Source organism: Desmodus rotundus, chromosome 12 (genome assembly GCF_022682495.2).
Source record: "Desmodus rotundus isolate HL8 chromosome 12, HLdesRot8A.1, whole genome shotgun sequence".
NCBI lineage: Eukaryota > Metazoa > Chordata > Mammalia > Chiroptera > Phyllostomidae > Desmodus > Desmodus rotundus.
In genome coordinates this window covers 18,384,245-18,412,146 of record NC_071398.1, presented here as the reverse complement: position 1 = coordinate 18,412,146, position 27,902 = coordinate 18,384,245, and the positions used below count along the sequence as shown (strand labels likewise).

Below are 27,902 nucleotides of genomic sequence, written 5' to 3'. Positions count from 1 at the left end.
AATAAATTAGAATGGAGGAAGAATTCCTACGATATCATTTAGTCTGTGTCCTTGCCTTCATTGGGTACGCGGGAAAAACACCCAAAGGAGTTGCTTACTGGAGTTTCTCTAAGCCCACTGTATCCCCGCATCCAGTGGTTTCTACCATCATTTCTAGTTTAAACATTGCTCTCCTCTCCAGTTTTTCAGCCTGGAACACTGGAAGAAAGGTGGTGTCGCTATGCAAATAATTATAGACCTTGTAAGAAGGAAGAGAAAAATTTTTGATGCAGGGAAGAGAATAGGTTCAATTTTGGGGATGTTGCGTTAGAGGGGAAGGTGGGTTGCCCAGGTACAGGAAGTCTCTAAAGCCAAGACTGACCACAGGTATGAAATCAGGACCAGGGCTCCAGGCTTTAGAGTCATCTGCAAGGAAATGCAGCTCCGAGGAGGGGAGGTGCTCACTGAAGAATGAGTGTAGATGGGGATGAGAAAAGGAGGAGGGCAGAGTCTTAGGGATGAATGATTCTATCAGAACAGAGAGAAACAATGATACTTCTGGGACTTGTGTCTCCACAGTTAAGAAGCACTTGTATGATATGGTGGCTGACAGCATAGATACACAGTCAGAGGAGGGTAAGGGAGGGAGCCAGGCTTTAGAACTTTTACTTTTCCCCCACATTTCTATACCATGTAAAATAAAGAGAAAGATGAAATGCTGTATGAGCTAGAGAAGACACTGGCACAGATTAAGACAACCCTCCCAAAAAAGAGATGGAGTTGGAGAAGCAGCAGCTAATGACAACAGAACTTGAAAGTGTACAGTTCAGTGGTTTCTGGCATACTCACAAAGGTGAGCAACCATCACCAACATCTAATTCCAGAACACTTTCATTGCCCCGTGTCCAGGGCAAGAAGTTATTGGTGACCTCCAAGAAAGCAGTGTTAGCAGAGGAACAAGGACGCAACCCATAGTTGTAAGCTGTGCAGTAGAGAACTTTTGGAAGGAAAAAAGAGGAGAGTGTAAAAAACCTGGAAGGGAGAGATAAAATGTGTGACAAAGGTTCTGTAGAAGATGGGGAGGAATGTGGGGTAAAGAAACAAAGTACAGAGCCCTGCCCTCCCCGTGGCAGAGAAGGGAGAGGATCTCTGTCGGAACTGCTGAGGGAACAGTGGGCAGTTCGCTTTCCCAAACTGAGCACCTGCTATGTGGTGAAGGTTCCAGAGGGATGGTGAGGTTGAGGGTGAGTGGAGGAGTGCAAGAGGTGGTCATAACTGCTGAGATGTGAGATGAGATCATGGGAAGATTTGAAGTGAGAAAGTGGGGAGACGGAGGTGGGGGGTGGCTGTTTACAGAGAGAAAAGGGCTGCTCTAGCACCATGTGTCAGAAGTGTGGTGGGGACAGTGCTTGCTGGGCCCTCACCAGCCAGCTTCTGCTGCTGTTGGGCATCTTCGAGATGGTCCTTCAGCCTCTGGATCTCGGCTCGCAGGGCCCCATACTCCTCCTTGCTTTTATCCTGATTCACTTCCTGGATGGCGATTTCGAGTTCTGTTGTCATTAGTTGCTGCTTCTCCAACTCCATGTCTTTTTTCAGGAGGGTTGTCTGAACCTGTGTCAGTTCCTTCTCTAGCTCGTGCAGCATTTCATCTTTCTCTTGGAGGAGCTGAGGAAAGCAAAGTGTCAATGCTAATAAAGACTTGAACAGAGGCAGGGCAGTCAGCTAGAGATGGTTCTGAGTCCTCTTACAGCCCCTTCCTTCTCTTGCCTGGATATTGCAATAGCCTCCTACAGTGCTCCTGCCTCCCCTCAGCCTGTTCTCACAGCAGCAGCCAGAGGGGGGCCTCTAAAATCGCAAGACAGATCTTGTATACCGCTGCTCAAAACCCTCCACTGGCTACACCTCACTTAGAGAAAGGCCTCCCAGGACGCTCTGGATCTGATCCTTGGCTACCCCATCCCTCTCTGCTTCAGTTGGTCTCCTGGAACACTCGACGTGGACTCCTACCAGAGGGCTTTTGTACTTGCTATTCCCTCTGCCTGGAATATTCTTCCTCAAGACCTTTGCCTGGGTAGCTCCCTTACTTCAAAACTCTTCCCAAATGTCACCTTGTCAAAGAGGCCTCCCTGACCAACCTGTGTAAAACAGCCACGAAGCTATCTTAGGGATTTATCAGTATCTGACATTGTATGACACATTAATTTTGTTATTCATTATCTGTCTGCCCACACTAGAATGTAGGCTCTATGAGAGTGGGGATATTGCATGTTTTATTATATTCTTTTAAAAATGTTTTTTAAAAATTAAATTTATTGGGGTGACCATTGGTTAATAAAATTTTATGTTTCAGGTGTACAATTCTGTAATATTCGTAGTGCCTAGAACAGTGCTTGGCATATCTTAGGAGCTCAAAAATATTTGTTGGATGAATATATGAATGACTCAGAGCTGTTTATTCAGACTCCTTGCTGCATGTTGACATCTTCTTCAACTGCCTCTGTTTTGACAGATGGATCACCTCTGTACCTTGAAATAGGAGGTGGGAATGACCAGTCAGTCAACCAATTGGATTACTTCTACTAGCTCTGATGAAAAATTTAGAGTTGGATAGTACTGCCTGCAAAAGCTTGCATTAGTTTCACAGCCCTTCTGTCCTTGGTCTCATTCCCAAGCTTTCCCAGGACCTTCATTTATGTCGGCAACTGCAGACCTTCCAGTACATGGCTCCGTTGATATTTTCAAACTGCCTGATTTGCATATGCTAAGATACTTGTAATTTTTAAAGTTGAAATTCACTTCATATTCTTTTTTTTCCCCGTAACGGATAATTTATCATTCACAAAAAAGATTTTATTCTTGATTAATCTAAATCCAACAGGTCAAATACATTAAAAATATACCATGTAGCATAAAATCACCTGTGATATCATGATCACTTCATATTCTTAATAAGGCTACACATTATTATTTTTAAAGATTTAATTAATTTATTTTTAGAGAGGGGGCAGAGAAGGAGAAAGAGAGGGAGAGAAACATCAATGTGTGGTTGCCTCTCATGCGCCCCCTACTGGGGACCTGGCCTGCAACCCAGGCATGTGTCCTGACTGGGAATCGAACCAGCAACCCTTTGGTTCGCAGGCTGGCACGCAATCCACTGAGCCACACCAGCCAGGACTACACATTATTTTGTAGTATCTTTCCACTATCAACCATGAACAAAAGCATAAGGGGACAACACCAGTGTGTCCCAACTCTCTACCTTGCAGGGCTGGGGAAAAAACCTCTTCTAGAGTCAACATATCTATTAAGGTTCCTGGATCGTGCTATTTTATTTATTTATTACATGCTATGAGAACTACCAAAGAGGTAAGTACTTAGAATCATCTCTGGGCCTCAAGAGCCCACAGTCCTGTTGCCCAGATGTTGATGCTCTCCAAGCTATCACAGTGGGTGCAGAACTGCCAAACCTGCTCCATCTGGCCAACGCCGGCCTCACACCTGCCTTATTGGCAGTTCCAACTGGAGAGCACCTGGCCTTACCGCATTACCGTGTCTTTCTTCAAACCCAGCTTTTGGGTCTCAGTGAACTGCGACTGCAGCTCCTGCAGCCGGTGCTGCAGGATCATGGTCTCCTTCTCCTTCCTCTCCAAATGGGCAGATGTCTCCTCCCGCAGCCCGTGCAGGTCCAGCTCCAACTTCATCATTTCTACAGTGGCACAACACAGAGTACTTGTGCTTAGAGGCAGGTTCCACCTTCCTTCTGGACCCCTGCCCCTCTGTGCCACAACCACCAGCCCACGGTGTACCCTTCATGATATTTTTCTTTTGTTCCGACACAGCCTCGAGCTCCATGCGCAAGTCCTTCACGAGGTTCTGGTATTCCTCCACATGCAGGCACTGGCTGTCCTTCTGCTCCTGTAGATGTTTCAAGATCTGGGCAGACAGAAGGAGAGCAGGGCAGGCAGGGTGAGAACAAGGGGGAAGAATGCTTTCCAAAATTCTGAATGTCCAGAGCAGGCAAATCCGTAGAGTGGACAGTTGACTAGTGGTTGCTAGGGGTGGCGGTGGGGGGTGGGGGAACGGGGAGTGACTCCTCATGGATATGAGTTTCTTTTTGGAGTGATGAAATGTTCTGGAATTAGTGGTGATGTTACCCAACTCTGTGAATATACTAAAAGCCACTGATTGTACACTGTAAATGGGGTATTTTATGGTCTGTCAATTACATAGCCATTAAAAAAATAAAAAAAAAACAACCGGACATGGCGGACTTCTCACACTCACATTGAATGTGAACAAAAGAAGCCACTTCTTCTTCCCTGCAATAATCAATGTCATTAATGGAGCGCCTACTGTGTGCCAAGGACTGTCGTAAGTGCTGCAAACAATGCAGACATAAATCCTTGTCCCCATGGAGTTGACCTTTTGGTGGGGTGAGACAAAGAGCATAATAAGTAGTGACTTATACAGTAGAAAATGTTAAAATTTGATAATTGCTGTGGAAGAAACAGAACAGTAAGAGGGGAGTGGAGTTGATGGAGCAGGGGCAGGTATGTGGGGTTGCAATATTAAATGGGATGGATTGGTTGGCCTCATTAAGAAGGTGGCCTCTATGCAGGGACTTGCTGGAGGTATCTGAGGAGAGAGCTTTGTAGCCAGTGACAAGGCCCCAGAGAGGGAATGTGGAAGAGGCCATGTGTTTACAGTGGAGCGAGTGAAGAGGAGAGTAGCAGGAGATGAGGTGAGGAAGTTGGGCCAGTCATGGCTTGTAGTCCCTTGGCAAGAACTTTGGCTTCTGCCCTGAAGGAGAGGGAAATGGGCTGTAACCAAGAGAAGGCAAGAGCATGAACCCATGGCCAAGGAGGAGCAATTAGGTGTCTGGGCATCAAGGGAGGCTGGGAGGAGCTAGTTATGTGATTTCAGTGTTGACAGTGAGTGTGGTATGAAGATGGGACAGCTGGAGAAATACAGGGCGGTTGCTACATGACTCAGGTGGGCACTGCAGGGACTCACAGGCCCAGTGTACACCAGGCCAGTGGAGGAGGGAGAGGACTGCTGGTATTAACCGAGATGTAAGTGGTTCCATTCCTAATAGAATATCAAGCTAACATGAAGGCTTTGGATAGGGTATACAAAAATGGCAGGGGAAGGTATATTCTGTTTCTTGGGAAAGTCTGTATCACTTTTTTAGAATAGTGTGTTAAAAGAAGAATTAGTGTTTAGTGGATATAGTTTCAGTTTTGCAAGATGAAAAAGTTCTAGAGATTTGTTACACATCTATGTTAATATAGTTAACATGGATGAGCTATACACTTAAAAGTGGTTAAGATGGTAAATTTAATGTCGTGTGTTTTTTTAACCGCTATAAAAATGAAATAGTAAGGGAGAAATAAAGACGTTTTTCAGACAAAAATGAAAAAGGAGTGTTATGAGATCTTGCTGTAGGTCAGGATGTGAGTAACATGGAACTGACCTTTAAAATAAATATTGACAGATATCCACGGAGGAAACCCCAAAGTTCAATATTGATCCCTCATTCATTCAAACTTTCTGGGATGAGAAAGAGTTTGCTCCTCTGCTAAAGAACCCCTTGGAGAGCTATAGGTGCTGTTTGCTCTCTCTGCCACCTCTGTTGTTCCTATTTCAGCATCAGTAGGCTGCCCTCATATGCCCACAGCATGGCCTCATGTGGCCGGCTTTGCCTTGTACCTCAGGTTCAGGCCTGACTCACCTGGGAGAGGACCTAAGCTGGTCTTGACTACTGGTTGGTCAAATCTTGCAATTAGTTTACATAGCTTAAATGCTTATACATTATAAGAATCAACTTTTGAGATGCCTTCAAATTTTGATAACATCACGTTTTCAAAAAAGTGAATGAATTTGAATTAATAATCTTCCCTAAATTTGCTACTTTTCAACTCCAACCAGAAACTAGAAGGCTGGAATGGTCCTTCTGAATCCAGCAAGCCAACAGGAGTCTCCTTCTTGAGTAGGTGCACTGCTGGAACTGCGTAAAGGGACAGGAGCAATTCCAAAAGTCAATTCCAAAATCTAATGCTGGCAGACACGTTTGTTGGGATTTGGATACATTATATACAATATCCATGAGGCAGGGCCAACCAAGGCTACACAGATATAAAATATAAAAATTAAAATAAGCAGGAAAACCCAGAATCAAACCCAAATTGGCATGACCCACCAGGCACAAATAAGCAAAAGTTTTCCTACCTTTTTGATGTCTTCACAGTCTTCTGAGGAGCTAGGAGGATGCCGGTGGGTGGCTGTATAAGAAGCAAAGTCTGCTTGTAATTTTATCAAAGCCTCTTCACGCTCTAGAACCTGCAATTGAGCACAGGTCAGTTATGCTGCACGATCAATGTAATGTGTTTATCCCTACTACTATTGTAGCAGGGTGTTCCTTTTATCATCCTAAGCCTTTCTTAACATTATATAATTAATCACACACTTCCTGTGCGGTTGGTGTGAGGAAGGAATTATGTTCTGAATCTTACACCAAGGTTCAATAGGGCATAGACAATGATTTGTCTTGAGTTTGTCAGTGGACACATTTTGGACTCCCTCCTGAACCTCCGTATGGTCCAGTTTGTTAGCAGATGAAGGTTCTTTGGAGGCTGTGAAATTGGGGAAGATGCATTTAATCTACCAGAAGATGTGGTTCAAAGTTCAAGAATTAAAGAGGGAAGTTGTTTATGGAATGAGCAAATGTGTATGTATATTTTTTAAATTAAAAAACATGAAAAAATTTAAAAAGTATATTTTATTGATTATGCTTTTATAGTTCTCCCACTTTTTCTCTCCTTTACTCCCCTCTGCTCTACACCCCCCTCCCACCAGCATTCCCCCCTTCCTTAGTTCATGGCCATGGGTCGTACATAATTTTATTATTATTTTATTGTTGTTCAATTACAGTTATTTGAATTTTCTCCCCACCCCTCTACCCCACCCCAGCCAAACCACCTCCCTCCTCAGCTTCCACCCTCCCCATTGGTTTTGTCCATGTGTCCTTTATAGTAGTTCCTGAAAACCCTTCTCCCTACTGTCCCTTCCCCCCTCCCCTCGGGCTATTGTTAGATTGTTCTTAACTTCAATGTCTCCGGTTATATTTTGTTTGCTTTTTTTCTTTTGTTGATTATGTTCCAGTTAAAGGTGAGATCATATGGTATTTGTCCCTCACCATTCTTAACCTCCCTCTGTCTATTTTGTACCTACCATCTATGCTTCTTCTTCCCTGTACCTTTTCCCACATCCTCCCCCACCCCCCACCTTGCTAATATTCCTCCATGTGATCTCCATTTCTGTGATTCTCTTCCTGTTCTAGTTGTTTGCTTAGTTTTTTTTTTTTTTTTTTTTTTTTTTTTTTTTTTTTTTTAGGGTCAGTTGTTGATAGTTGTGGGTTTGTTGTCATTTTACTGTTTGTATTTTTGATCTGCTTTTTCTTAGATAAGTCCCTTTAACATTTCATATAATAAGGGCTTGGTGATGGTGAACTCCTTTACCTTATCTGGGAAGCACTTTATCTGCCCTTCCATTCTAAATGAAAGCTTTGCTGGATAGAGTCATCTTGGATGTAGGTCTTTGCCTTTGATGACTTGAAATACTTCTTTCCAGCCCCTTCTTGCCTGCAAGGTTTCTTTTGAGAAATCAGCTGGTAGTCTTATGGGAACTCCTTTATAGGTAACTGTCTCCTTTTCTCTTGCTGCTTTTAAGAATCTCTCCTTATCTTTAACCTTGGGTAATGTAATTATGATGTGCCTTGGTGTGTTCCTCCTTGGGTCCAGCTTCTTTGGGACTCTCTGAGCTTCTTGGATTCCTGGAAGTCTATTTCCTTTGCCAGATTGGGGAAGTTCTCCTTCATTATTTGTTCAAATAAGTTTTCAATTTCTTGCTCTTCCTCTTCTCCTTCTGGCACCCCTATGATTCAGATGTTGGAACGTTTAAATGGAAGTTCCTAAGCCTCTCCTCATTTTTTTGAATTCTTGTTTCTTTATTCTGTTCTCGTTGAATGTTTCTTTCTTTCTGCTGGTCCAAACCATTGATTTGAGCCCCTGTTTCCTCCCCTTCACTGTTGGTTCCCTGTATATTTTTCTTTATTTCACTTTTCATAGCCTTCACTTTTTCCTCTATTTTGCAACCATACTCAACCATTTCTGTGAGCATCCTGATTGCCAGTGTTTTGAACTCTGCACCTGATAGGCTGGCTATTTCTTCATCCCTTAGTTCTGTTTTTGGAGTTTTGATCTGTTCTTTCATTTGGGCCATATTTCTTTGCCTTGGTGCACCTGTTACATTGTAAGGGGTGGAGCCTTATGTATTCACCAGGGGGTGAAACCCATGTCACTACTTGTGGTGCTGTATGTGGGGGAGGGGTCTGGCAGGGAACAATGACACTTTCTCAGCTTTCAGTCACCTTGCCCCCACCCACAAGCAAATTGGGCCCTCTTGGTGCTGATTCCTGGGTGGGTGGGTTTGTGTACGTTCTAGAACCCTGTGGGTCTCTCTAACTAACTCTCCTATGAGGCTGGGAGTTTTTCCTGCCACCACAACCCCCACAGGTTTTTATAGCCAGAGGTTTTTGTGGCTTTCTCTTCCTGTGCTGGAACCCTGGATGGCACAGTCTCACTCCCCAATTGTTCCTCCCAGTTTATCCGCATGCAAATGTGGGACTACCAGCCTCTCCCTCGCTTGCCAAGTTCTCCAGCTGCTGCTGTGCCACACATCCTCTCTGCCCTGGCTGCCTGTTTCTGCCCCTCCTACTGGTCTAGATGAATGTTTCTTCTTTAACTCCTTTATTGTCGAACTTCCATACAGTTTAATTTTCTGGCAGTTCTGGTTAGTTTTTGTTTTTAAATTTGTTGTTGTCCCTCTTTTGCTTGTGTGAGGAGGTAATGTATATCTACCTATGCCTCCATCTTGGCTGGAAGTTGAAATTTTTGTTGTTTATTGAGAATAATTCAAATAAAACCCAAGCATTGGTAACAAGAATTAAAAATTCCCTCTCCATTTATTCTTCCCTCTTTCATTTCCCCTAAGGGGAAGGGGACACAATTGGTAATTTCCAGTTTATACTTCTATATCATGATTAAAGGCACTGAAAAACAAAAGTGGAACTACACATAAGATTCTGCGACTTATTCTCAACAATATAACACAAGCATTCTTCCATGTAGCCCTTATAGAGCGGCTTAATCCATTTGTTTAGCTGCATATTATTCCGCAATATACCCATATCTCTTTAACCCTTTCCCTATTGATGGGCACTTAGATTATGTTGTATGAAAGACTTTACGTCTCTTTACAATCTTGAACTAAGTGTGGTGGGGAGGTTGCATACCATGGAGAATATAAATAAAATAAAAGGCAGAGGCAAGTTTATTTAAGACATTGAGGAGTTTTGGTAAAAAAGATTACTTTAGGTGACTCTTTAACACCCCTTTCTTTTCTCTTTTGGGTCTCAGAAAAGTGTTCTAGAAGTAGGCACTTACCAAAGCATTACTGCAGGCTAGCTTATTCCGAAGTTCCTGGATCAGATCATCCTGTTCAGAGACCTTTTGCCAGACTTCAGACAGTCGTTTCAGGGTTTCTTGGTGCTCTTGAATCACGCAGGGAGAAGTGTATATACGCACCTTTGAATGATCACCCTTGCTCTCAGGTTCCTGGGATATTTAAAAATAGTGGGTGGTTTTGTTTATAATTATTGTATTAAGAATGCTGTGATCATGAAAAATCTCTAGACCTATACTCTAAAACTTATGCTCATATATGTGAATCATAAGTTTCTTAACAAAAGAAAAATCAACAAGTGTCTACACATGTTATAAAGTTTAAACAGTTCATGAGAGAATAATGAAAAGTCAGTCTTCTTCCACCTGGCTCTCAGGTCCCCTCCTCCTTCACAGTCCTTGTTACCAGTCTTTTGGGTATCTTTTCAGAAATATATGTGGTATATAACCCCCGAATTTTTTGCCTACACAAATGAAAGTCTTCTACACACTATTGTAAATTATGTTTTCACCTGACAGTTTATTTAGGATATTTTCCACCTTGTTGCTTGTAGATCAATCTTCTTTTAAAATTAATTTCAAACTGAACAATACAGATATATAGTATGTTTTTAAAATTTGCAATTCTATAATTTCTCTTTGAACACCTCCTCTAATCCTATACTCACTGCGTTCTCCAGAGATGATCATTTGCGCATAGCCTCCTGGAACTTTATCTATATATTTACATACATACAAATGAAACTGTAGAGTGCAGATATTATGTTGTCTTTTAAAAACTTAAAAATAGATTTTTTTCACTTAACAAGATGTCTTAGAAATTTATCCACGTAAGTACATGTGCTTCTATTTTGTTTTGTTAAATTCCTTTAAAATGTGTTTTTAGTCTCCTACTAATGGGAATATACCGTGTTTTGCCATTTATAATGTACATCCACGTTTTTTGCCCAAACTTTCAGGGAAAACATCTGTTTTAATTCAATTTTTTATTTATTTATATTGATTAACAAAACTGATTATCGTATTCCAGAGTATTCTTTTGCATACAGATATCATTGTTGTTTTCTAGAATTATACTTTTAATGCATAAACATAAATAAAAGAATTAAAAACATTTATGTAGATACGGAATTAGTACTACCCATGGATAATATGCATCCTTATTTTTCCCTGAAAAATTTGGGCAAACAAGTGCATGTTGTACATGGCAAAATATGGTAGGTTGTTGTCCAGTTTCTTTTTCCTAATATGAACCTGAATATTTTGGCATATAAACCTCTGAATTCCCTTTCTGGTATAGGTATAGATTAAATTAATAGAAGTAGGACTGCTAGGACATACTTAAAACTTTGGTAGATATTACACAATTGTTCTTCTAAGAAATTGTACCAATTGACATTCTCACCAATTTGTGTATGCCCATTCTCCTAGAACCATTTTTTAAATGTCTTTTCCCAGATCGTCTGAAATCACACATGAAGATTATTACCTGCTGATTGGTCTGTACTAATAATAGGGTGAACTGATGCAAATAATCAACAAAAGAGCAAAGAGTTCTAGTTCATATGGTAGGTCCTTTCTCCGTTAAACTGATTTCCCTAACTAGGCTTTTTTGGGCAAAGTCAGAAATAGTTCATGTTCACTGAGCATGAAAGCTGCCCATGAGCAAGCTCTAGGAGGGTGAGTCAGAAGTCTAAAATTGACCATAAATAATGTTCTTATAAATAACTTAGTGGGTAAGTGGGCAGAAGAGTGAAAAACAGTAGAAAAGTTAAGAAACAGGAAGAAGCAATCTACAGTTCCTAATACTTCTGTAATACTAAAGGATTGAAAATAAAAATTAATTTAAAGTAACCAGCAAAATTTCCTGAGTTGCAGAAAAATGTACACTTTCAAATTCAAAGGATCAGTTAAGTGCTGAGAGGCTTAATGAAAAATAAATTAAAAAGGCCTGAGCCTAAAAATTTCCAGAATTCAAAGACAAAACAGGTAACTTAAAAAAAATGACAGACTGAGATCTAAAAATTCCTTTTTAACACTGCATGCTAAAAGACAACACAGTTATATCTTCAATGATTTAAAGGCAGGTGCTTTTGAAAATTTGTATACCCAGCCAAACTAGCATTAAAGAATGATGGTAAAATAAATCTTATTCAGACATGGAAATATTGAGAAACTTTACCACTCACAATTCTTTCTGAAGGAATTAACAGGGAATTATTATAACAAAAGGAAAAATATAAAAATGCAGAAGAGGTGGAGCATAACTGCTGAATAATGAGAAAAGTTGGTTTTATTTGTAATCTTAAGGAAATATACATTTATATGTTATATAAACAGTTCTAGAGAGTTAGAAAAATAAAAGCTTTCTAACTAATATTAGGGCAGCATAGTCTAGGCTCTAATGATATAAGAGCACAAAATTTGAAAACATCAAACTAATCTTATTTCTGAAAATAGATGCAAAAAATAAAATTTTAACAAATTTAGTATAGCAGTTGATTATAATATAATGATGTATCACATTATTATTAAAATAATGTCATGATCAAGTAGGATTGAATCCAGGAACTAAGGATTATTCTATAAATGAAAATCTATTAGTGTAACCCACTTCATTAAAGGAAAAAACTCTATAGTTACCTTGAAAGATGCTAAAAAAAACTTCAGATTAAATTCAACATGCATTCCTGGTAAAATCATTGTATAGACAGTCACACTTTCAACTTGAAAAAAGATATTGACAAGCTGCCAAGAACAGACAGTATATTTAATGGTAAAATACTATAAAATATTTAATTTAAAGTATGTATCAAGGCAAGGATGCTACAATTTTATAACGTTCTAGAGGTCCTGGTCAGTGAAGTAAGATGAAAAATAAGCATAGCAACAGCGATTCTGAAAAAGAAGAACAAAGTTAGAGAAATCACATTACCTAATATCAGACTATACTATAAGGCCATAGTAATCAAAACAGCATTGTACTGGCATAAAAACAGACACATAGATCAATAGAACAGAATAGAGAGCCCAGAAATAAATCCACACCTTTTAGCCAATTAATAATTTGACAGAGGAAGCAAGAACATACAATGGGCTAAAGATTGTTTATTCATTAAATGGTGTTGGTAAAATTGAACAGATACATTCAGAAAAATAAAACTAGACCACCTTCTTACACCACACACAAAAGTAAATTCAAAATGGATTAAAGATTCAAATATTAGACCTGAAAACATAAAAATCCTAGAAAAAATATAGGCAGTAAATCTCAGACATTGCTCGTAGCAATATTTTATCAAATATATCTCCCCAGGCAAGGGAAACAAAAGAAAAAAAAATAAACAAATGGGACTATAACAAACTAAAAAGTTTTTGTACAGCAAAGGAGATCATCAACAAAATAAAAGACAACCCACAGAATGGGAGACCATATTCACCAATACATCTGATAAGGGGTTAATATCCAAATGTATAAAGAACTTACAAAACTCGACACTAAAAAATCAAACAACCCAATTAAAAAATGGGCAAAGGTTCTGACTAGACACTTACTCAAAGAGGACATACAGATGGCCAATAGACATAGGCAAAGATGCTAAACATCATTAACCATCAGAGAAATGCAAATTAAAACCACAATGAGATATCACTTCATACCTGTCAGAATGACTATCATCAATAAATTCACAAACAACAAGTGCTGGCGAGGATACAGAGAAAAGGGCACTGTTTTGTCCTGTTGGTGGGAATGCAGACAGGTGCAACCACTGTGGAAAGCAGTAGGGAGATACCTCAAAAAATTAAAAATGGATCTGCCTTTTGACCCAGCAATCCGACTTCTGGGAATATATCCGAAGGAACCCAAAACATTAATTTGAGAGAACATAAGCACCCCTGTGTTCATTGCAACATTATTTACAATCACCAAAATTTGAAAGCAGTCCAAGTGTCCATCAGTAAATGAGTGGATAAAACAACTATGGGACATTTACATAATGGAATACTACTCAACTGTAAAAAAGAAAATTTTACCCTTTGCAACAGTATGGATGGACCTGGAGAACATTATATTAAGTGAAATAAGCCATTCAGGGAAAGACAAATACCGCATGATTTCACTTATAGTGGAATCTAATGAACAAACTGAACTAACAGCAAAATAGAGATAGACCCGTAGATAGAGAGCAGGATGACAGCTATTGGTGGGGTGAGGTTTAGGGGGTGGAGGGATTCAGCAAAAAGGAAAAAGGACTTTTGGACATGAGTCTTGGACACAAACAGTGTGGTGATCGCAGGGGGGAGGGAGTACAAGGAGGTTAAATGGCAAAGGAAAAAATACAATAAAATTAAAAAAATAAATAAATCATGTAGAACTCAATATACAAAAAAAAAAAAAAAGAAGAAGAAAAGAAGAATAAGTTGTACAAATGTTGAAAAGGAAAGCAATTTGGAGAAATCCAAGAGAGTCAACTGAAAATCTGATGAGAGCTCAATAAGGTGGCAGAATAAGAATTTTCCTCTACATCAGTAATAATTAATAAAAAAATAAGTGTATAAAAGATCTCATTCATACAACCAATAAAACTGTAATATATCTAGAAATAAACATAGCAGGAAATAGGTGAGATATATAAAGAAAAGTATAAAACCTTCCTGAACAATACAAAAGAAAATCTACTAAAGTGGAAGCATGTGATGTTCTATAGGGTATGCTAATTTCCCCCAAATTAAGATATAATTTGAAATTAGGTCAACATAAATCTAAATTTTACGTAGAAAAGATGTACAAAAATGGCCAAGGAACAGAGAATTAGGACCTGCCCTAAAAGGAGCTATCAAAATATATGTCACTTTTTTTGGTCACTAAATAACTTTTACCCTGGTGCAGGAACTGGCAAGAGATAAAAGGAAATAAAGTGTCAGAAAGAGCCATGAGGACAGAAGACCTGGTCACTATACTGGGCTGGCACTTCATTGTAGGGCAAGGACGGGATATTCAATAAGTAGATTTGGGACAACTGGAGACTCATTTGATAATCATAAAATTATAGCTTTATCTCATTATGTATACATGAGAAATAAATAATAAATAAATAAAATTTCCAGATGGACTACAGATAAAAACATAAAAATATAAAATTACAAAAGAACTAAAAGAAAATATAAGACAATCTTTTGCAATCTTCGGGGTAGAGAAAGCCTTCCTCGAGTAAGACATACAACCTACAATCTATAAAGAAGGATGGAGTTTCAAGTCCACAAAGATTACAAATGTCTGTATGGCGAAAAATACCATTAATAAAATGAAAAACTACCAACTGGGAGAAAATATTTGTAATACATGTCATAAAGCATTATTACCTGTAATATATTAAGAACCTCCTATAAATCAATACAAAAAAAGGACTAACAACCCAATAAAAACAGGTTAAGGATTTAAACAAGTAATTCCTAAAACAGAAACCCACATGAACAGTGCTAACCAATACTTTGTTAGTGTGGTGGGCACTGTGATGAGCCTCCCAAACTCCCTTCAGCAAGGCATCATCTACTACTTGGGGCAGAAGACGACTTTTCCCTCTCCCTGGGGACAGCTCACATCCAACAACTGATCAACATGGAGGTATAAAGACCAGCTCCCTTCCTCCCAATTTAGGACCACTCTGAAGGACCATCTAGCCCCAGAGCTTCCCATGGAATCGGCTGAGCTTTGTTGAGACTGCATCGTAGTTCAACTTTCCCCTCTGCCCCACCCTGATTTGTCCCCTTTGTTTCACAGGTATTGGTACCTAGAGCTCTCTCCAAAAATTTCCTGTGTGCTAATCTGTTTCAGAGTCTGCTTTCTGAAGAAGCCAAGCCACACCTCTTAGAATTAAAAGAAATAAAAGTTGTAATGAGAAAACTTGTTTTTTTTTCCATCCATCAGATTGAAAAATATACAGAGTATGGGGAAATAAACTTCCTTAATTATTACTGGTAAAACTGGTAGAATCTTTATGGTATGCACTTTATAAGTATCTTTAAACATTAAAAATAAGCATATCCTGTGGTCCAGCAATCACACTTCAGGAAATTACCTCACAGAAATGAGGATGTCCCTTACAGCTTATTTGTAATAGACAAACGGGTCAGTAGATGGTACAGTCATGCTATAGAATACAAGGTAGTAACTAAAAGAAATTGAGATACATTTAAAAAGCAAGTTGTAGAATCACATTCATAAAATTATCTATTTAGGTAAAAAGAAAATCCTAACTATATTTGTAACTGTACACCAAAGGCTGGAGAAGAATCCCAACACATTACTTAAGGGATTGCCAAGGGAAAGAGTGGCGTGGAGGAGGCTGAAGGTGGACGTTCACATTTGACTTCCATATTTCTGTCTAGAGAGCCTATATCATTGTGTTGAATATTACTTGTGTAATTAAAAAGAAGCACCTGGAAAAAAACAAATTCAGGCATTTGGGCTTTTCTGTCTCATGTTTCATGTCTTTCTCCGCCTGTTTGATCCTGAAGTCATGATTTGCACGAGTCCTATGACCTAGAGAAGCCCTTCGCCAGACCCTCATGAGAACATGAAAGATTTGAGAACGCATTTGGTAATTCATTTTCTGCCTTATTTGAAGTGGGGACTTTTTATATTGATAAAGGGCCTCAAAGTTCCAAAGGAACAATGTAAAGGGGACGTGAAGGCTGGATGTTCAAAGCTGAGGGCCTTGTAATTCAAGGGAAGGAATGACATCTGGTTGAAAGTCTGGGTTTCTGGCGGAGAAGGCTGGGACTGTTACAGGGGACCTCCTGGTTTGAGAGGCCTAGGTTAAGTACTACCTGACTGACAATCCCGCTGAGCTCCCCTTCCAACATCTTCACTTGGCACTCCAGTAATTCAATGTTGCTTAGGGAAGTCTGGTATTTATCCCTGTAGAGGTTTAAGCTTCTTTCTAGGGAGACAATCTTGTCCCCAGCCAAGGCGAGTTTCTCCTGTGCCAAGTGGAGCTTCTCCCCTGTGCTCCCAGTATGATTTCCAATTTCCTCCTCATAGAGAGTCACCTGTTGGTGCAGGAATGAAACCACATTGAACCCAGAGAAGCATCTAATGAAGAAAGAATGTGGCTCTAACACTCCATGCAGAAGAGTCTTATATCTTAACTCATCTTAAGAAACACAGATATGCAGAACAGACCCAGCACAGATCTAAGAGCTACAACATATAATATCAGACTGTTAATGATTAGAAATAAAAAAGGTTATCCTATTTAGATGGTAAGCTTCTTAAAGGCAGGGACCATGTCTATTTTCCATTTGGCCTGGCATGTAGTAAGAGCTTCATAAAGACTTGTTAGCTGATTAATAGGAATTAATTTGTATAGTTCCATTTTTTAAGGGCCTGAAATGCCAGCATTCTCTCTTCCCTAGGTATTCTCTAGAGGGCTAATTTAGAAAATGTAGAGCACCTTGTGTACACAGCTCCATGTCAGCAAAGTTCCCTAGAGATAGTGGGGGACCATGACCCGAAGTTCCTCTGGGATTTGTACAATCTTTATTTAGATTCCTTTTCTTCCTCATCAATTAATTAGCCAACCAACTGACATATTTATTGAATGCTCATGAACAATGTCTTGGGTGCTGAGGGGATACATAATGCCATACGACATAGGCTCCTCACTCAGAATTTATAAACTCTGACAATTTTGGGGAGAGATGATTTAAAATTAGCAAACAACTGTACATAGTGGATAGTGCTAAATTGTACGGCTTGAATTACATGTATGGAAGGAGTTAAGAACAAAGAATTGCCAAGGAAGTCTTAACTTTGGTTCAAATAGTTCAGTGCAGAATTAAAATAGAACAATGTTCTATTGGTCTAAGCTCATTATAGTTGCTGCCTGCCATTTGAGATTCTTCTTAGGAAAGGATCATTTAGTTGGAGGCGTTTATTAGGTAAGGAGAAAGAGGAAAGGAATATTTTATATTCAAATGTTTATAATAGAAGCTGCCAGTGGCCTGCTCATATCCCATTGACACTCAGCAATCCTTTGCATGCTAAATTCATTCCAGCACGAGCATCTTCAACTCTGCCTAAGAGATGTTCTGGCCCTAGGGGCCCACCCACGCAGAGGAGCACAAGGCAGGTTACAAGTACTGGGGAGTTAATACTCTCAATGCAGTCCTCAATCAGTGACTGGGGTATATTCTGCACCATCTCCCAGAGTTCTCCAGGGACTAAACCCCAGCTGTCTACAACAGTGATCTTAATAGCTTTTCTTTTTGGGCTCCCTGTCCTTCTTTGACTTACTCTCTACTCTCTCATCCTGCTTCCTAGGATCACCTCCTGAATTAACTACCTGTATCCATCTCCTTGTCTTGGGGTCTGCTGTTGGGAAACCCAATCTTACTCAGAAGTTTGATGCTTCCGAGTAATAAATATTGAGGGAGTTTGGCAGATCGCCTAAAGTAATTTTCCCAGTGCTTTCCAGGTTTGGGATCTGTATCAGTGACTGCTATTGCTGCTGCTACTTGCTGCATCACTTCTTCCTTTCCTCATTAGTAATAGCGCCTTGACTTTATTTGGGAGAGCAATGCACTTCACTAAAACAGCACATTTCCTAGGCTCTTTAGCTGTAGCCATGTGACTAACTCTGGCCACTGATATATAAGTGAAAGTGTGTGGGGCTTTTGAAGTATCCTTAAAAGGGAGAGTGTGCCTTTCTCTCCACATTCCCCAACCTTATCTTGATTATTTGGATCAAGGATGTGATGGTTGGAGCTCCAGCAGCCACCTAAAAAATGGAAGGCTTGAGCTGATCATGGTAGAGCTAAAAGATAGGACTCTTGGTACCCGATGACACACAGTTACCATAACAGTCCTGGACCTTTTTTTTATATGTCATAGGAAAAAACTATCTTATGTAAGTGCTATTACTTGGGAGTTTTCCGTTATATGCAGCCAAATAAAATCACAACTAATTCAGGGCCACTTTATCCAGGCTAGACTTTTGTTTAAATTATAGTGAATTTTGAGTTTCAACAACAGTCCTGTGTTAGCTTTATTACACCATGATTTATGCTCACCAGCTTTGTTCCAGGTTATATTTTATGGGATATCCTTTCTTGATTCCTTTCCCACCCAACACTTTTAACAAATTCTCATTGGCCATAATATTCCCTTTAAAAATATTCTGTGTTCTTTAAGGCCCCTCATAAAGCCCCTGGAGTTAGTCCTTAAGCAACAGCACACACACACACACACACACAGAGCAATAGCACCAGCACCATCCAAGATGGGCCTTGGAAGTTTATCTTTAAAGGCAAAGGAAGAAACGCCAGCGGAGGCTGCCTGTCCCATTACTTAGAGCCCATGGTTTTACTGATGCTAGTGCTGCCATTGCTCAACTGGCTTAAATTCTTTTATAGCTTTGCTCTTTGGAGTTTATTTGGGATTCCATAAGGATTCTCTCTTTGGTTTAAAAAAAATACAACCCTGGGACGTGCATAGAAATGAATGTCCAGAATATAGTTAAACTAAGTCCAGATGATCTCAAACTGCCATCTGAACAAAATGACTGATCTGGTATTCTCAATGACTGACTCAGACTCAATGTCTGGCTATGTTATCAACTGTGCCAGTGCCAGGAACTTATAGATTATCAAAACTTAATTTTTCTAAGAATGGTTCATTTAATAGACCTTATGCTCTTTTTTTATAACCCTCAGAGACCTAGACTCTTTTGCATTTAAATTATAATGGTAATAAAATGGAACCACGATCCTTCACACACATTGTACACACACGTGTGCACACACATGTATCACATACCCCACATGTATTAATACTGGAGCTCTCACCCTATTATGCTATTCTGTTTAGTTCTCTCTGCTCAGCTTCAAAAAAAGTAATCAAGAATTAAAGAGGGAAAGTTGATAAAACCTGCTCGAGATGTTGCAAAGCTCCCCTCTGTAAGTCCAATGTTCGCTTCCTAGTAGGCTTGGCCTGATTTCTGGGCATATGAGACATTTCCAAAGTAAGTCTGTCTATACCTCATCTTCTTTCAGTTTGCAGTGATGGTGAAGAAGAACCAGGTCAGAAGTCTGCTTCTCTAGGACGGACTGATACTGCAGGAGGGAACAGTAAGAAGTCTGTAACTCCTCTGTGCGAAACTCCAGTTCTTGCTGCAGGGCCAGCAATTTTTTCTTGAGTTGTTGGAGCTGTCTCAGATGGCACTGTTTACTGGGCCCGAACTCCATCTGTGATTCCTCGAATGCTAATGCTTGCTTTTTATTCTGCAATTGAGATCAAATATACAGAAAAGGCTTTAGCGTATTGGTAAGATGCATTCATTCTTTGATTTCTTTCATTTGTTCAACCATTCACACCCACCATTCACATCCATCTACCCACCCTTTTATCTTTTCATCTACAGAGCGCTTATTAAACACTTCACTTTATTCACAATGAAACATCACTTTGTATTTCCACTCTATAAGAAGGATTTAAAAGAAGAAAAAACCCATCGTTTGTTCTTACTATTTAAATCTACCATTCATCTTATTTAGGTCAGAAGAAAAAACACACATGAAGGACCTAGAGAGCAGTATAAAGATATTTGTGATAATATGTTTATGTGTTGTCTTCACCTATAAAGATAACACAACTGACCTGGAAGGTAATGGATTTCTGGTCACGGTTCTTGAACTAATCTCAATTATTAATAATGCCTAGATCAAAGGGTAAACTCCTGGGTAAGCTTTTAAGGAAACAGGTTTCTGGATGATGGGAAATGGGGGGCAGAGACTGTTCAGGCCTGTCTCTGTCTCTCCTCCTGATGGAAGATATGACCTTGCAGATGTTGAGTGTGTGTGTGTGTGTGTGTGTGTATGTCAGAGAGAGACAGAGAGAGAGGGAGGGAAGAAGAGGGAGGGAAGAAGAGAGAGACAGAGAGAGAGAGAGATCTCCCTGCCAATCCACAATTCCCCTGAAATGCTTCTAGACCCATCCTACATTTTCATTCATTCCTTCAATAAATATATGTTGAACACCTACTTTGCATTAAGTATTTTGCGGGTAGGATATATCCCTGAATTTTTTATCTAGAACAGCTGAGATATTTGCACTAATGTGTCTATATTTTCTTGCCCAACATGCTTGATGAAGTATGGAAGAGAGGTGGATGATGAGGGTGGCCTGTGGGTAGCCCTTAGCTCCTCTCTCTGCTTATTATCATTTTATTCATTCTTTAAAACCCTGTCCAAATCCTGCTCTCCTTCCATTTTCCCTGCAAAGATGTCTGCATCAATACCATAGACTTTACTGGCATGTCCTTAACATGGCATTTCACATTGCCTTGCATTGTAGTGATCTCGGTGCATCTTGTATGGTAAGTAGATTATAAATTCCTGGAGGGCAGGGGCCATGTCTGCACTTAGAGGGCCTAGATTAGAGATTCATACACAGCTAGGTATTGAAAGAGAGAAGGAACTAACATAGAGAATGAGCACTCTCATTGGTTCCCAAGAATTTGTGTTTGTAGCCTTGGCCTCATTAATGGAATACTTTCAGACTTTGAAAAAAATTAACTGTTTTTTTTAAACAGTTTGATTGAGGTATACTTTAGATATCATAAAATCCAACCATTGCAAGTGTACAGTTCAATGATTTGTAGCAATATGGAGCTGTGTGATCATTATCACAATCCAGTTTTAGAACATTTCCATCACCTCAAAAAACCCCCTCATGCCCATTGGTCACTCCTGTTCTACCCTAAGTTCCAGGCAACCACTAATCTGCTTTCCGCCTCTATGGATTTACCCTTCCAGATGTTTCATATAAATGCCATTGTATAAAATTTCATCTTTTGTGTTTGTCTTCTTTTACTTCGTATAATGTTTTTGAGGTTCATCCAGGCTCTAGTAAGAACTAGTATGCTATTTTTTGTATTGCTAAATAGTATGAATATACCATGTTTTGTTCATCTGTTCACCAGTTAATGAATATTTGGATTGTTTTGGCTTTTGGCTATTATAAATAATGCTGCTATGAATATTAACATAGTAGCTGTTGTGTGGATATTATATTTTTATTTAATTAGCTTGTTCAGCAAATATTATGGTGCACCTTTATATGCTGAGCACTGTACTAGGTAATGGGCATACAGAAGTTCACAAACATATAGAATTTCTGCCTTTATGTAGTTTGCACCTAATGGGGGTGGGGAGGGATGGAAAGAGAGGGAAAGAGAGAGTGAGAGAGAGAGGGAGAGGGAGAAGGGGAGAGAGAGAGAGAGAGTCAAAAAAGTAAATTATGTAGTATATTAAAAGAACAAAATACTATGGAGGAGAGTGAAGCAGGGGAGGGAGAGGAGGAATGCCAGGATGGAGGAAACTGTAATTCTGAATTAAGTGTTTTCCTGGAGGACCACACTGAGAAGGTGACATTTGAGCCAAGACTTGAGAGAGACAGGGAAGGAGCCTGGCGGGAGTCTACAGCAGGAACACTTCAGGGAGAAAAAACAGCAAGTGGTAAGGCCTGGAGGTGAGAGGGGCCCAGAGGTGTTTGAGGAGTCACTTGTTCTGGCTGAGTAAAGGGGAGAGTGGTACCAGGTGAAATGAAAGGAAAGGAAGGTGAGGTTCTCTAGGACAACATATACCATTCTAAAGACTTTAACCTTTCTTTTCAGGGAGAGGAAAGACCATTGGAGGGTACAGAGCAGAGGGGAATGACCTGATCTCCTTTAGATGTTACAAAGGACATGCTGCCTGTTCTGCTGAAAACCAACTCTAGGGAGGCGGAAGCAGGGACACCAGCCAGGAGGCTAATGCAAGAGTGAGGGCAAGGAAGATTATGGCTTAGACCAAGGTGGTAACAGTAGAAGGTGGAAGAAATGGTTGGATTGTAGATATATTTTGAAAGTAGAGCCCACAGGAATTGCTACTGTGTTAGATGTGTGATGGTGGGAGATGATGGTCATCCAAGGTTTTGGTCTGAGTAACTGGAGAGATGGGATTTTAATGAGATCGATTAAGTAGGAGCTGAGACCCAGAAGAAAATCCCTTCTAGTGAGAGTGGATGGGGACAGCACAGATAAGGGAGGCTTAGCCCAGCTCAGAACCAGAAAGTTTACAGCTGATTGTGTAGGTTCAATCTGATTTACTCTTTCTGGCTCTCCTGGAAGTTTATTTCATCCTTAATCCCTCAGACAGAGAAGACAGACGGAAAACTGACCACAATGGTCACCAGGTAAAAGAAATCCTAGGCAAAGACAAGCTGAACTCTTGGCTTGAGTATCCGGGTACTAGGGGTGGGGAGGAAGCTAATAAGATTTCTTTCCTGAGCCAAACAAAGTTGAATTTTGTATTTACTTTATGTAGCTATAATTTCTAGCACTTATATTAAATGTTTTCAGTCAAGTGTTTTCATTCTTTTCAAGATAAGAATGTTGTTATTCTCACACCTTGTCTGTAAATGAGGTTCAGAGAGAAGGGACTTGGGAATAATGTGTGTGTGTGTGCGCACATGCCCATGTGTGCTGGTACACACATGTGTATAGAGAGGTTTTCAAGAGCCCAACTCCTCTATCTATACAGGGAAGCGGGGGGTGAAGAGCTACTTGGAAAAAGTTCTTAATATGGATAGAACTAAGACAACGGAGTGAACATTTGGGGGTAGGCAGAAGTCAGAAGGGCTTATTTTAGTGATGCAAATGCCCAATGAAATCATTATCAAAATTTGCCAAAATTCTGTTTCTCTTGGCTTCATGATAAGAGACCAACCAGATGATAAGAGTTTACTTAAATCTTCCAGTATGGGGCAAACATAACACCTGCCCTAATTTGTCTGGTTATAAAGACCCAAAGATGGCTCATATATGCAGAGAAACAGTTTTCATGAATGAGAATTTTATATATATGCACACTATAGCTACCTGTGGTTTGGAGGAATCACATGTCAAAGACTTGGATAAATGCCTAGACTTATTTGAGACCTATTAAATTTCTACATATTTATCCTTAAGTATTCAGAAGATTATTTTTCTTAATTCTAAATGAATAGAAAATGACATGCTATGGATTAAGCCTACATATCACTTATATGTGCCAAAGAGCAACATCATAAAGGCATTAATGCATTTCCTATTGCTTCTTTGTCTTCTTTTAAAAAAGTTTTCTTTCTAATGAAGACAGGCATTTTATTAGATTCTTCTTTGACCTTTAAACTAAGATCTGGAGGAAATGAGCAAGTTGGAAATGATTTAATGGAAGTCAGATTAATTCTTAGAAGGACTATTGAGAGTTGGAGTTGATTCTGGAGGCCATCTGGCCCAACCATGTTTCTCAGGTTTCTATCCAGACCTCAATTGTATGTATGTATGTATGTATGTTTGTATGTATGCATGTATTATTTTTAGAGAGAGGGGACAGGAGGAAGAGAAGAAGAGAAATATCGATCGGCTGCCTCTCACATGCTCCCATCTGGGGACCTGGCCCACAACCCAGGCATGTGCCCCGATTGGCAATCCAGCTGGTGACCTTTTGGTTTGCAGGCTGGCGCTCAATCCACTGGGCCACACTAGCCAGGGCACACCTCAACTGTTTTAGAAGATGGAAAGCACTGGCCACCTGTAGGAATCTGTTCCCATATTTAGTCAACATTTTAGCCCTACTTGTGGTCAAAGAAATTATAGCTGTTGCTCCCTCTGTGCCCATGTGGCCACTTGATCACAGAAGGAAGTTAATTGGCCTGGCGTGATTTACTTTGGAAAAGTCACATTGGTTTCCACCCAATACTCTGAGCTTTTCAAGTTGATGCTAACTGATTGATGTTAAGTTCCATATTTTCCCTGATATTGAAGTTAAGCTGACAGGTCTATAATTATCAGGATTGTCCTTTTTCCCTTTTTAAAAAGATGAGCACTTCATTTACCCTTTTGCAATCTACAGGGACTTTCTTTATTCTCTTGAGTTCTCAAAAATAATTGCTAGCAGCTATGTAATAACACCTGCCATTCCTTAAGTACTCTTCAAAGTATGTCATAAGGCCCTGCTGATTTGCCCAAAGCGGTCTTTTCAAAATACTTTTTAACCATTTTATTCCCTATTTTAATTTTCAATAAGCATCTTCTGTCTCAGGCTGGCATTGTTCTGATAACCAAGTCTCTGCTGATATTTTTTCTTCATTTGAGAAGTGGAAGTCTCATGTTTTTCCTGTCATTGTCATGAACATCTTTGCCCCTTTTTTGAGGTGTTGAGATATTTCTCTTGTAACTCTGTTTTAACCTTAGATCACTAGGTAGGTTTATCTGTTGTATTTATACCTTCTACAAATTGCATTTCTTATACTTCCTTGAATGTGGAACTGCGTGTTTAGTTACATGCATTTCTTTTGGATACGTCTTCATGGTTCAGACCTTTTCTCATCAGTGATCTCTGCCTACCAGAGATGCACTTAAAAATTAACTACTTTGAAATAATTTTACATTCCAGAATATTGCAAAAGTAGTACAGGCAGTTCTCATGTACTCTTTTTAAAAAGATTTTATTTACTTATTTTTTAGAAAGAGGGGGAGGGAGAGAGAGAGAAACATCAATGCACGAGAGAAACATTGATAGGTTGCCTCTCGCGCGCCTCAACTAGGAACCTGTTGGGAACCCACAACCCAGGCTTGTGCCCTGACCTGGAATAAAACCCGTGAGCAGTAGGTTTGCAGGACCGTGCCCAGCCCACCGAGCCACTCCAGTCAGGGCAGTTCTCATATACTCTTTACCTAGCTTCCCCTAATGTCAACATTTTACCTAACCACAGTACCTTTGTCCACACTAAGAAATTAACACTGGTAGGTTACCGTTACCTAAACTAATACTTTATTTGGATTTTATCAGTGTTTCAACGAATGTGTTTTTTTCTGTTCCGAGATTCAATCTAAGATCCCACATTGCTTTTAGTATATTCACTTAATGTTTTTTTTTCATTCCCAATGATTCAAAGTGATATCTCTGTGATAATTTTCATTGGAAGTCTATTAATCTTTACATACTCAACTAATTACTTTTATCTGCAGAAATCAAAGTTCTTACAGAGTTTTATGCTAAAATTAATGTCCTTCTTACACTTCAAAGATGAGTCTGACAATCTGAGCCCTACTGAATATCAGGATGTTCTCCCCATGCTACCACCAGGGCCAAAGAAGTCTGGGAAATTGTTCAAAGAGACCCTTCCTCTTTCTGGTTTGACCATCACAATATCTCTGTTGTTCTTTTCTCCTTTCATTTTAATTGAGGCCCTCTTTTGATTCCTGGGCAGGGTAGGGACTAGAGTAAAGCAAATGATATGCAATTAACAGGAAAGATCTCAGTCTCCAAGTTGAACAAGTGCAGGGATGGCACCTGAGGGCGAATGCCCCTTAAATTTTACACCTGGGCACTTCACTTGCTTTCCTTTAGTCCCAGCTCTGTTCCAGGGTTTTAGAACACAGTGCATTCTTGATTTACAAGGTCATGTCATCTTCTTTCCTCATCACCCACACCTTTCCTGCCACTCCTTCCGTTACACATAACATCTGATATAATATTTTAATTTTCTAGTATAACTGTGGTCTTGAACTCTGACCTCCTGCTTATTTCCACAGCTCCTTGTTAGATATCAGTCAGTATTTCAGAAAGTCTTGGGTTTCCCTTTGTTCCCATATTACATTTCCTCATGGGAGGCAGATCTTGCGGGGATTTTCTGAGTGCATGAGTATAAGTCTGCATCGAATTGTATATTTGTATGCAGAGCCTGCAATTTAAATTCTGCACTAAGTGCTAGGAAAAAAAGAGCCTGTTTTAAAGCTTGTTTCAAGCTGTTAGACCTTCTGGGCAATTAGAATAATAAAATGTGACTTAATATCTTTCTCCTTCCAAGTTGCCAGGTATTTATAAGCTACATGGCTTTCCCTGACTTGGGGAATAAATAAACTTGTGACAGGAATGGTGAAAATATTCTAAAACATTAATATTTAGAAAGAAGTAAATTATGATAATAGCCTTCCTGAGATCCATTTAAAAAACCAATGGATTTCTCTACATTTGTTGTGACTTACTGGGGAAAGGACAGCAGTGCTTAGTAAGATAAGGTGGAATTGCTTTGTTGGTAGCATTTTTAGGGCATTACAGAGAAACAATCGTGGTTTCTAGAGGGAAGTGGTAAGTCCTGGGAGAACTGTAACACACAAATGAAGAGAGACCAGATTCCTGACCACAAATGCTGAAGAAGATGATGGTTGCTTACACAGCATCTAAGAAGCTAACTTGGGGGTCCAGCAATCGGTCTGTGCAACCAGTACCTGCTTTATGGTTGCCAAGAACTCAAATCCCTAAACGGAAATGAAGGCTGCAAAGTAAGGAATTCTTGGAAACCCAAAGTATTTAGAGAACTTTGGAAAAATATTTTCCGGCTGGCCCCCTAGCTTTTGTGGATAAATTTAGAGACTGGTTTAAGGACTTAGTGCCAGAATTTCCAAAGAGAGAAAACCTCAGGCTGAAATGAGGTTGCCTCAGCTGATGAACTGCTTAGGCAACAGATAAGTATTAGTTCAAAATCACAGTCTCAATAAAGATGGTCATGCCAGGAGGTATTTCTGTTCACATGTGCGTAGGACAAGTGTTACTGAGCATCTTGGCTTGAGCACTACTGGAAGCAAGCCCCGTGACAAGGAACTGAGTATCAAGTAGTAGTTTATGTGGGAGGTGATCTTAGGAAACTCAGGTAATGGAGCAGGACAATAAGACAAGGAAGGGAAGGAAGCTGTGAAAGGGTGTGTTATCAAGCTAGTTACCACCATGGGCATCTGGCACTGGGTCCCACTGAGGAACTTGGGAACAGAGCAAAAAGCATGCCAAGAATTACCTCTCACTGAGGGGTAAGGGAGATAGGTTATTTAATTCACCAATTCTCCATCAGTCATTGATTGGGGGCTGCTTCTAGAGGCATTGACTCTTCTGCACTTCAGCTCATCCTATGATTGGGTTCTTGCATCAAGAAGAAAAACTGCAGGCAGAGAGCTACAGGTGTGGCAATGAAGAGCACCTGATAAAAATACCAATGATGTATTTCATAGAACTAGAATAAGTAATCCAAAAATGTATGTGGAACCACAAAAGATCCCGAATAGCCATAGCAATCTTGAGCAAGAAGAACAAAGTTGGGGGAATCATGTTATCTGACTTCAAACTATACTACAAGGCCATAGTAATTAAAACAGCATGAACTGGCAAAAAAGTAGACATATAGATCAATGGTACAGAATAGAGAGCCTAGAAATACACCCACACCTATTACAGTTAATTAATATTTGACAAAAAGGCAAGAACATACAATGGGGTAAAGAGAGTCTATTCAACAAATGGTGTTTGGAAAATTGGATACAT

General features: G+C 39.7%; 1 protein-coding gene across 1 annotated transcript in view; it reads right to left on the bottom strand.

Moving 5' to 3' along the window:
* Positions 1-27,902, bottom strand: part of PMFBP1 (polyamine modulated factor 1 binding protein 1) — a 48,697-nt gene that overhangs the window by 12,016 nt on the left and 8,779 nt on the right. Inside the window, exons 3-9 of the mRNA XM_024556256.2 lie at positions 19,542-19,784; positions 16,332-16,553; positions 9,483-9,653; positions 6,208-6,318; positions 3,786-3,912; positions 3,528-3,685; positions 1,404-1,644 (exon numbers count right to left, since the gene is read on the bottom strand). Coding sequence (XP_024412024.2) covers positions 1,404-1,644; positions 3,528-3,685; positions 3,786-3,912; positions 6,208-6,318; positions 9,483-9,653; positions 16,332-16,553; positions 19,542-19,784 — 1,273 coding nt within the window. The remainder of the gene's footprint in view (positions 1-1,403; positions 1,645-3,527; positions 3,686-3,785; positions 3,913-6,207; positions 6,319-9,482; positions 9,654-16,331; positions 16,554-19,541; positions 19,785-27,902) is intronic.